A 12,321-nucleotide genomic window follows, 5' to 3' on the forward strand; every position below is an offset into this window, starting at 1 on the left:
AAAACATTTGACCTACGCATGCTTAGTGTTAATTGAACAAGCATCTGTTAGTATTGCCTGGAAATACATAGTCCCCTACCGGTTAAAAATTCATTGTACTGGAACAAAATGCTAACTTGATCTATAACTTGTCATGGTGTAAACTATATAACAAATATCAAGTCAATATCTTCAAGCATGACGAAGAAAAATGTGGAAAAACTGATTATTTGAGTGGATTTTCTAAGTCCAAGGACCATAACTCTGCACAAAATCATCAGACCGAAACAAAATTCCAACTTGATCTGTAACTCAAGTCAATATCTTCAAGCATGAAGAAAAAAAGTGTGGAAAACTGATTATTTGAGTGAATTTTCTAGACCACAACTCTGCACAAAATCATCAGACCGGAACATAATTTGAATTTGATCTGTAACTTGTCATGATAAAAGTATATACCAAATTACAAGTCAATATCTTCAAGCACGAAGAAAAAAAGTGTGGAAAACTGATTTGCCGCACTGACAGATGGACAGATGGACAGACAGACAGACAGACAGAGTGCAAACCTAAAGTCCCCTTCGACTTCGTCGGTAGGGGACTAATAAATGGGGAATGTGTCCATGGGATACAGATGATGCCCCCGCTTGCATATCATAAAAAGTTATAAAGGGACATAACTGAAGAATGGTAGAAGTGAGGCTACCAAAATTTGTACTTGATCTGAGTTTTGTGGTAATAAGTATTGTGTATAAGTTTCATAACATTTGGTTGAGGCAAACTTAAGTTAGAGAACTGAAACGAAAAATTCTGCAATTTTTCCATTTGTAAAGGGGCATAACTCTAGAAATAGTAAAAGTTATTCCACCAAAATTCATACTTGATCTGTATTTTGTGGTAATAAGCATTGTGTATAAGTTTCATAACATTTGGTTGAGGTAAACTTAAGTTGGAGAACGGAAACAAAAAATTCAGCAATTTTTCCATTTGTAAACGGGTATAACTCTGGAACGGTTAAAGTGACACCACCAAAATTCAAACTTGTTCAGTATTTTGTGGTAATATGCATTTTGCTTAAGTTTTATAACATTTGGTTGGGGCAAACTATCAGCAATTTTTCCATTTGTAAAGGGGTATAACTCTATAACAGTTAAAGTGACGCCACCAAAATTCAAACTTGATCTGTGTTTTGTGGTAATAAGCATTGTGTACAAGTTTCATAACATTTTGGTTTAGGCAAACTAAAGTTAGAGAACGGAAACCAACTTTGGACGTACGGACACAGTCAGGCATATTAAGGATAGGAACATGTTCATGTGAAATAAATATGAGCTCTACTTTGTACAAACCCAAATTTGTAGTGGAATTTTAAACATGTAATTTCAAAAGATAAATATTAGTCAATGCAGTCTGCAAGGAATTTGTTAACACACATAAAAACATTATTCTGACCTCAAGCCTAGGCAATCTTTGCTCTAACTTTAAGAAAATTGAAGAATCAACAAAAACCTATCACTCATAAAGTCATTGAAGGATGTTATAATTTAACTATTACTTAACTAAGAGTGGAGAAATATTTTAACTCATCAGCAAAAGAGGTAAAATTGGCTTCTCCCATATTTTTTCAGTCTCTTTAGAGTAAATTATTATGATCGTATCTCTTCTTTGATATTCAATTTGATGTATTAATACTAAAAAACACACAAAAAAATATGCACCACTAGATGTGATATTATTTGCTCACCTGTGAATCTTCTCTTTCTGAACCAGGTGCTCTTGGATAAAACCCTAGTCCTAGTCCAGAATCCGATGTTATGCTGCTAGATGTACTACTAGATCTACCTTTACCTATAGGTTCAGGTAATGGACTACTTGTATGGCTAGGTATACTGCTAGATATACTACTGTTATTCTGAAAACATATAATGTAATCAAAGTATAAGTAATGACTGATATGTCTGATATATTAATTATTGTTTTACTTTTGTCAGCAACTGAAGGAAATACTCTTAACTTCGGTTTTCATAATTTCACTTTCCAACTCATTGGAAAAAGGTAAATGATATTATATTTACCCTTTCCCATTGATATTTTTTGTTCAAGCTTTTTTAAAGTTATTGAGTATTGTGAAAAATCCTTCCCAATGGAGTTTGAACTTTAGAACTAAAACCCTTCAACACATGTTGATATTCAAATCTTTGTCAGTTTGTAGTTTCAAAAAATACAATCCCACTCCCTCTTGTGCACTGCATGTCTTTGAAAAATTAAACTACACCTCCAAATGTTTGAAATCCTTCGAGAGTTTTTAGGAAAGTAATAGTTTATTAGAAAATGTACATTTTGAACCTAATAACATGTACTTTCTTGCTGATGTGATAAAAAGCTGTTGGAGTTTATAGTAGCACCAACCAATCACCTAAACAAAATATCTTTCCTACATTTGACATTGCATTGAGAGAATCTCAAAAGAATTAACTTTGCCACATATAATTAGCTGATGAAAAAAATCAGTTTTATGACAACTTTTATCATTTACATTGTAATTAATAAATGCATTTTACTGCTTTAAACTTACACAATTATATGGAACACTGTTCGCTCTTTCCTTTCCAATAGGATCTGGAAATTTCCACTGGCTTGAACCATTGAGATCCTATATAAAGAAGTAAATATTCTTCAGTGGCCTTTATGTAACTTTTTAAATCAATCCCATATCAAATCTTATTTTATATCAATTTGGATATAATTTAATTTTTTGTCCTAGTTGATGAGATCATCAACAACAGTTCTTAAAGAGAATCATAAATGTACAATTTACCTTTATTGGTCTTTACATGATTTTATAATTGAAACTTTACCAATAGCAAAAGAAAATATATAATAAACTGCTTCGCCGAGCGCAGCTGGATATGACCGCAGAGGTCCAACCCTGAACAGTTGGGGCAAAAATGGACACAATTTTCAAGCTTGATACAGGTCTGAATTTGGATTGTAATTAAATATTTGACATATTATGGGTTTCTGAATAAATGTAGTCAAAGAACTTAAAATTGGTTATATGAATTGAATTCATATACAATTAAAGATTTCTTGCCGTTGTGCAATACTTAGAAAATCTGTTGTCAGACTATAAACAAATAAAGTCATATTTGAAATTTATGGAAATCAATAGGGAGATTACATCAATAGCTATATATAATTCACCAAAGTTTCATGAGAACTGCTGAAAGCATTTTTGAGTTATTGTCCAAAAACTGGAAAATCCCCCCTTTTTTAATGAATAAAACCCCACAACTCAGAAATGTAAAATCTAAAATTTATAAAATTCTAAAAGGAGCTTACATCAACAGATATAAACAATTCAACAAAGTTTCATGAGAACTGCTGAAAGCATTTTTTAGTCATTGTCCGAAAACTGGAAAATCACCCTTTTTTTATGAATAAAACCCTGTAACTCGGAAACGTTAAATCTAAAATTTATAAAAATCCAAAAGGGAGCTCATGTAAATAGATATAAACAATTCACCAAAATTTCTTGCAAGTTGGTGAAAGGATTCTTGAGTCATTGTCAGAAAACTGGAAAATCCCCCCTTTTTTAATGAATAAAACCCCAAAACTCTGAAACGGTAAATCTGAAATTTATAAAAAACGAAAGGGAGCTCACGTCAATAGATATCAACAATTCACCAAAGTTTCATGCATATTGGTTAAAGCTTTTTTGAGTAAATGTCCGACATGTTGACAACGGACGGACAGACGGTCAACGGTATACCATAATATGTCCCGTAAACGGTCGTATAAAAAGGAAAATTGAATATTATTGATAACAAGCATTCTGAGAGTATTGCATGGCAATACATAGTCCCCTACCTGGTAAAAATTCATTATACTGGAACAAAATGCTAAACTTGTTCTATAACTTGTCATGGTGTAAACAAAAAGAAAATATCAAGTCATTATCTTCAAGCATGACTAAAAACAGTGTGGAAAACTGAATATATGAGTGAATTTTTTCAAGTCCAAGGACCATAACTCTGCACAAAATTATCAGACTGAAACAAAAATTTGAACTTGATCTGTAACTTGTCATGATAAAACTATATACCAATTGTCAATCAATATCGTCAAGCATGATGAAAAAAAGTGTGGAAAACTTATAACACTCTGACATTAGATATGATTAATAGTTCTCTAAAATTAGATATGATGTAATACAATGTATATCTATTTTCAAATTACAATCAAATATAATTAATAGTTCCAAATATTTTTTCTTTCATTTGTCACAAACTAATATAGGTTTGTAACTTATCTATAAAATGTCAACAGCTTTTATCTACACAATGTAATGTAATGAAATTAATAAAAATAGATTATTATCTAATTAAAGGATTTCACTTAATAAAAATAAAATATATATATATATATATACATGTGGCATTCAGAAAATTAGTTTATACAAAATAACATATAAACCTGCCACAAAATTCCTCAAACAATTTACCAAATAATGTCTTTTAAAAAATGAGTTATCTCCCTTTGCACAGATATATGGTTTAACATAGTACTCTTAACATTAGTTATGGAGTTTTTTTATGGACTATAACTCTGGACTAAATCATCAGACCGGAACAAAATTCGAACTTGATCTATAACTTGTCATGATAAAACTATATACCAAATATCAAATCAATATCTTCAAGAATGAAGAAAAAAAGTGTGGAAAACTGAGTTGCCAGACTGACGGATGGACAGACGGACAAAGTGCAAACCTAAAGTCCCCTTCGACTTCGTCGGTAGGGGACTAAAAATAAAAGTTCAATCCGCATTCACATTAAACACTATGTAAACTTACCACTTTTTGATTTATTTGATTTCCCTCTGAGATAACACCATTACTACTTGTAGTTACTATGGTAATTGGGTTAATATTACTAATGGTAGGGGGAGGTAACACTGTCGAGACAAATTCAGCTAACGAATTCTCATTACTTGAACCTACATCTCTAGCAGTTGTAATTTCATCTGAAAAAAAAATATTTTAATACTTAAACCAAACAAAAGGTCAGACAATAACTTGTAAAAGCAAACAATACCAATTCAGTAATACAATTTAAGCTATATTCATATACATAAGATCAGAACAAAAGTTAAGAACTTGATTGAACTGTGAACTATTGCACACTAATGATATCCCTGCTTGAGGTATTCCGTTAACAGGAAGTTCATAAGGGATGGATGTGAAAATGTAGTTCCTTAGTGAAATGCAATCAAAATATAATGGGACCAACAGATGAAAGGGCAGAGGTAAACCTCCTCAACAGATGGGATATAAATTGGGAAGTCACAAACTATAATTTAAATCCCCCCACTAGATTAACTAAAATCTATTTTGATTTTATAACTGGTATCACTAGTGCCAGGATATAAATGATGGTCATTTTATGTCCCTTTATGTAATTCTAAAAATAAAATTGACTTAATCAGTGGAAATATTTAACCAATTCAATTGGCGAGTCAAAATAAAAGGTTGAACAATATGAATTGTTTGAAATACAAAATCAAAAGATGTTCTTTTAATATGTCATCTTCACGTTCAATATGGGAAAACATGTTAATATGGAAGCTTTTTTAGGCTCCTGTTTTTTTTGTTGGCATAATTGGAGTAATGTTATATAGAAAAGTTTATCTGTTAAAAAATTTCAATGCACTTTTGAAGTGGTGAGGCCATATTCCACGCTGCTTCTGGTGAGTCCATAGTACAATAACACATAGTTCAGAACTGAGATGTATGATTTGGCTAATTAGGCTTCCTTGAATGGAATGATCAAAGTGAAAGGAATTTAAACACTGGAATCCTTTCTGGTGACTGGATAAGTTGGGTTAAAAGTACATAATAATGGAGAATGTGTCCATGGGACACAGATGATTCCCCTGCTTGCATATAACATTATATAGGGACATAACTACAGAATTGGAAATTGACACTACCCAAATTTAAACTTGATCTGTATTTTGAGGTAATAAGCATTGTGTATAAGTTTCATAACATTTGTTTGAGGCAAACTCAAGTCAGAGAATGGTAACAATAAAATTCAGCAATTTTTCCATTTGCAAAGGGGCATAGCTCTAGAATGTTAAAAGAGATGCCACCCAACTACAAATTAAATCTGTGTTTTGTGGTAATAAGCATTGTGTATAAGTTTCATTACATTTGGTTGAGGCAAACGCAAGTTAGAGAACGGAAACTAATTTTGGGACATAAGTACGAACGGACAAGGGCATAAAAAACACAAATCTTCTGTACACCTCTCAATAAAATATAGTAGTATTATAGGAAGTGTTGAAAAGTATTTTGAATTTTATCACAATGATAAATACTCTGAATGCATAACAATGGAAATGTACATATACAAATGCACCAGGTTTGTATGTAATAAATATAACGCAATGTTTTTGACCACAATTTTTTTTCAAGTTTTACAACACCAGTTAACATTTTCTCCTGATGACAATAAATCATCCCATTATGTATCAAATCATAGCAAATTAAAAGTTAACTATCCCCCTCATAAACTGATAACAATCCCCCTCATAAACTGATAACAATCCCCCTCATAAACTGATAACAATCCCCCTCATAAACTGATAACCTGATAACAATCCCTCTCATAAACTGATAACAATCCCCCTCATAAACTGATAACAATCCCCCTCATAAACTGATAACAATCCCCCTCATAAACTGATGCCCTTATTCACCTAAATTGTTTACAATGTTTTCAGTATGTTACATAATGTTAATTTACAATTTAAATGCATTGCTTGGCAATTATTTGATTAACTGGCTTCTATATAAACTTTATTGCTTGTAAACATGTGTTCAGGTAAACAAATTTCCTTGTGTTTTATCCTATTAGTATTAGCCAGTCTATTCATGCATAATTCATTTTTTTATTTTTTCAGGTTCCAGACTAAGCTAGTATAATGAAGCAAGGGTTCATGAAATGGTGTGTCCAGGAAGAAAACCATGCCTCCGGTACTGAGAAACATCTACATTCACACAGGGGACAACTCGTCACATCTTTTTTTATCTAAATAGACCATCCAAGAGAGACATGCATGTTTCAGACAGCCTGAATGATAATGCAAAATATAATTTTTTTATTTCCATTGTTCTTTATAATTGTCAAAAGGTATTTATTTTCAAACATGTAATTACAAGTCTTGAATTGAAAGAACAAGTATAAATACAAGTTCAGTTTATTCCACATTTAAACTTACTTATAAATCACTAGAAAATTAGATTGGAAGTAATTGTATTAACATCACAATACTTGAAAGGTCATAATAACCATTATTAAACAACTTCCTGAATAAACAATAAAGTCACATATAAATAATACAGATAACCATTAATTCTGCATTATTTAAAATCATGCTCCAAACAATTGCAACATATGTCTGACAAAGCCTTCTTCTGTCAGAGCTATGACAATTATATACAATGGCTTTAAAACAATGAAATGAGTGTAAAATATTGATAGTGACATTTTCTGTCCTGGTCTTATTTGCATTCTATTTAGTCTACAGTGAAAAGGTGTTCTCTGTCAACTGATTACATCCAGATGCTAAATTTTGTAAATAATGTTAATTTCTATCAATTTTTTTTGTATAATACATACACATATTTCAAATTTATACATTACTCTTTGGCATTTACAAGATAACTAACTTTAGGTAAATACCATGTATGCACAATAACAAGTAATCTCCAGTATCCTGAAGTTTTGATGTACAACTGAAGAAGAGAATAAGTAGGACCTGATGCCTGAAAGTTTCTTTTAGGGTACCTGAAAACTAAATTCTTAAAGGCATATATCTATACTTACTTTCTACATGGGCAAAGGCACAGAAAGGTCCTCTAGGACAGTGGCTGGTTTGTACCATATCATTACATTTTGTTGATTTATAAATCTGAAATAGACATATTAGTATTCTTGTACAAAAATGTACACTGTACCTAGTTTGCTTAGCTAATATTTACCAACTTTTAAATGATTCCTTTCAAACATTTCCAACTCATTTTTCCTCAGTTAAATCCTAGTGAACAAATGTGCAAATATTGTTAACTTTTGAAAAATGTTTCGACCAATGATTAGCTCTCTGATTCTTGACCAACAGAGGCAAAGAAACCAAAAGATATATGCAATTAAATTTTTTTTTAAATAAATTAAGTCAGTTTCTTAAATAAATGGGGAGTGTACATGTGTCAATGTCCATGATGCCCCTGCTTGCATATAACATTACAAAGGGACATAGCTCTAGAACGGTAAAAGTGATACCACCCAAATTCAAACTTGACATGTGTTTTGTGGTAATAAGCATGATGTATAAGTTTCATAACATTTGTCTGGGGCAAACTAAAATTAAGAGAATGGAAACTAATTTCGGGACGTACGGACAAGGGTAAAACTTAATGCCCTATCTACCACAGCAGGGCGTATAAAAATCAAGATTTTTTAAAAGCTAAATCCATTTCTTATTAGCATTAATAACAACAAACATGTAGAATTGCATTGCTGAAAATAAAATATGGTTCATCTGTATCTAGCATTCTCTGTATTATGTGGGGTGTACTTACTCCTTAATTTTTTTTTTATACTTTTACTGTCGTGTTCTCTCTGGGACCTTATGATTTATTTTAACCATGGCTTTTTTAACAGATTTTTTAATAGAATGTTTTATAGATGGGGTGCTATAATTTTAGGGAAACAATGCTAATTCAAATCCCATGGTGCTTTTTGAAAATACTATGGAGCACACTGCAATTTGATGTTGATCTTATATCTCTTTTTTTACACAGTGCAATTTTTACCTCTGGGTGAAACTGTTGTTCTGTACGTGTATGACAATATGCACAGTTATCTCCATTTTCACATTGTGTTGGATCACTCCAATCATCTCCATGTTTAACATTAGGGCAAGGTGTAGACCTGCAAAACAATTAATTATGACTACTTATATAGTCTATCATTTACTATGGATTAATTCATTATGATTTTCCTGGCCAGTGATTTGTTGCAAAATGTTGTCTTTTTAATCAATAAAAAATCTGTATGCATTTTTGCTTAAATACATGATTTTTATTTGTATAAACTTTTATTCTCATCTCCACATAAAAAGGCACATCCAAACCTGACATAACTATAAATTTGTATTATGTACATGTAAACAAGTGTATTTTGGAATTCCCACAAAAGTTATAAGTAGTATAAATTTAAACTGCTTCAGTCTTAAGATCATCAAGTGATCAAATATATAAAATGATCCTTGTTAATCACCTGACATTATTTCACCACTCAAAATAATAAAATAAATCAATATTCATTTTCACAGCATACGTTTCTTTAATTTTCAACATATTTTGTGAGGATTTCCAAAGTTACATGAACAGACAACATAAATGCACCAATATATATCTAGAATATTTTGTATTTGCAAAAGAAAGTTTTAAAGTTTCCCAAATGCAATACAACATGAAAAGATTTTCAACATTTTACCACAGGTTTCTCAGAACTGACATTACCACAAAGCATAGCCAAAAAGTTACTTTATACAAATGTTGGTTGGTTTCTTAATAGCACTGTACTATATAACAAGACATAAACTAAGAGATTGCTAGCAATGCTCAAAGTCATTCCCCATGCCCTCACTTTTAGCAATGGAAAGTTCATGATTTGCTACAGGGAAACCGCCAAAATAATATTATTTCTAATAAAAAACTAAATACAAAGTACACACTGGCATTATACACGTTATATGGTTAAGATTCTGAGACAAAGTTTCCAAAAATTGTGATCAGGGTTTTAAGAAAAGTGGATACAAATATATGTACAATAGTGTGCAAAAATGTCCAAGTGGATTATACATGTATGCTGAAGTATACCCCTAAAAAGCATTCAGATGAAGAAAAAAAACGACAGGAAGTGCTAAAGTACATGTACATTATGCAATGAATATTCTGTGAAAGTCTCACAAAATTTTGTCAAGCAGTTCAAAAGAAGAAACAGATAAAAAAAAGTGGCAGGGAAGGATGATGATTGGCTGAACGAACAGACTCGCCTTATATACCACCTCATTGTAAAAGCAGCAGTATAATAACAAACATTTGAAGGCAAAAATTAATTATTAAAGGTCAGGTATATAATAATATAGGCAAGGCAAAGAACCTGGCTAAATTTAACTAACAAAATATAACCAAAAGTAACTCTTTGTTGAAAAGTATGTCATTGTGATTCAAATGTTTCTCAATAGCAATGTATAGGAAGACTGGTGGTGAAATGTCATCCATATATTAAGAAATAGAACTTAACAGCTAAGTTTAAAATCTAAATCGTCCCCTCAAGCAGACAAAGTATAAAAAAATTTCAGATGACATCGTGTGATTGCAATAGCTCCCACTGTCAGCTGTTTGATTCTAGATACATATGTACTCTTCTAACTGTAAACAATCAATCATTTGTTCTATTTTTTTCTAATTAGAATAGCCAATTATTGTTTTGTAGTTGTAAGCAATCCATCTTTCTACTTTTTCTTAGTAATAAAACTAATATACAGTCAATTATTGTTTTGAAGTTGATTTAGATTTGTCCATTTTACAATCTATCAAAAAGTGGAATATCTAGGTTAATTTATGTAATAATACATAAACAAACTCAACCAAAAGTTACTGAATTGTATAAACATATACAAGTTATTATTTAAAGGTAAAGGTATCTTTACAGGTAAAAACTTTGTCCAAATTCATTCATCATTTATGACATTGTTAAGGTTCCTACAGGCATAGATAACATTACAATTCGAGTCAGTCTGACTTTTTTGCCTTTTTTTGGCAAAAGTAGCATCTAATTTATTCAAAATCTAAAAGGGAATCTATTATTAGGGTCACTTTATTTTTTAAATTGAAATTTTATCTCAACTTATATCTTATTGTCCTTATTATTGTAAAAAATTTAGTCAAACTATAACTTTATAATTAGTAAATAAAAAAGAGAGATAAATAAAAGAACACAAGAATCTATTTAAAGAGGCTCATAATCATTCCCTGAAATTAGTAACGGCGATAATAATAAACTATTTACTGCGCACAAATTTGGGAAATGGTTTAACAATTATTACACTCGTGTATAAATAATGACTAAACTTTATACAACTGTATATCCATACCATTTTAAAAGTAAATGTAGATGTACAGTTATTTATAAACTCTTGTCATTTTACTAATATTAAAAATGTATGTATTTCACGAATATAAATGAATTGTGCAATAAGCAATTTAACAATGTTATGTAAATTACCTGTATTTAAATTTTTTCGGACTTCTTCTCCTATCTCTTGTATTATGATAAGAAGGACAGGCATAACCTTGTCTACATAATCTCGGTGGTCTTTTGCATTGCTCTGTTTTGTAATTCTCAAGTACATAGTTGGTATCTGAAAGGACAAACAATCTTCCTTTTATTTTTTTACAAACAAGACAAATGTAAGATATATATATAAACTTTGATGCAAGCATGGCTTTATCTAGACATTTTGGGAAAAGGACCTTGAGACTGATTTAGAGGTTTGGGGGGAATTTCTATTTCCATGGCATTGGTAAAAAGTTAAGTTTAAAACGAGTGCTCTTTTCATATAAGAATCTCTTCCATTGCAGCAAGTGTTGTTCAAACTATATGCTCCTTTCAGACATGATTTAATTGTCCATCTGACAACTAGAACAGCATCACTCATCCAATTCTGTTATCAATTATGAACTATATATAGGCTACAGTAATGACTCAAGATTGCCTTTCAGTGTCTTAGCTTTTTAAAGCCAACAGCATAAATAGGTACTATAATGTATGAAATCATATGTGTTTATTCAATTTACTGATGAAATTATATAGATATCCGGTTCTTCTGTTTTGCATAACACCTTGGTTGTCGACTACTAGTATATTTTCATTTTCTTTTCGTAGCTGATATTCAAATGAAAATTGAAAGTGTTATACATATTAACTAGAAAATGGCAACATCAAAAAGGCCCTTCTTTGGCATATTTGAGTGAGGCACATTTACAAACAAAGCAATATATTTTGTAGGTTTTAAATTTCAATAAATTTCAGGATATGTAATAATCAAGTCACAAAGTTAAAGTCTGAGCTGACTAAGAGTTTTTATTATGTATTATGGCAGCCATTCCCTAATGTACATGTAACTTAAACCTATTTAACAATTTTCATTGAAATCCTGTTCAAAAAGATGTTCTCAAAATTTGAGATTTTTTAACAAATATATGTA

At 30.9% G+C, this 12,321-nt stretch overlaps 1 protein-coding gene across 2 annotated transcripts in view; it reads right to left on the reverse strand.

The window, feature by feature from the left end:
- Positions 1-12,321, reverse strand: part of LOC127709188 (RING finger protein unkempt homolog) — a 49,915-nt gene that overhangs the window by 26,500 nt on the left and 11,094 nt on the right. For both annotated transcript variants that reach the window (XM_052214585.1, XM_052214586.1), the window contains 6 exons: positions 11,340-11,475; positions 8,858-8,975; positions 7,872-7,956; positions 4,835-5,004; positions 2,555-2,632; positions 1,724-1,891 (listed from right to left, as the gene is read on the reverse strand). In XM_052214585.1, the coding sequence (XP_052070545.1) occupies positions 1,724-1,891; positions 2,555-2,632; positions 4,835-5,004; positions 7,872-7,956; positions 8,858-8,975; positions 11,340-11,475 (755 nt within the window). The remainder of the gene's footprint in view (positions 1-1,723; positions 1,892-2,554; positions 2,633-4,834; positions 5,005-7,871; positions 7,957-8,857; positions 8,976-11,339; positions 11,476-12,321) is intronic.

Source organism: Mytilus californianus, unplaced genomic scaffold (assembly GCF_021869535.1).
Source record: "Mytilus californianus isolate M0D057914Y unplaced genomic scaffold, xbMytCali1.0.p SCAF_7, whole genome shotgun sequence".
Classification (NCBI taxonomy): Eukaryota; Metazoa; Mollusca; class Bivalvia; order Mytilida; family Mytilidae; genus Mytilus; species Mytilus californianus.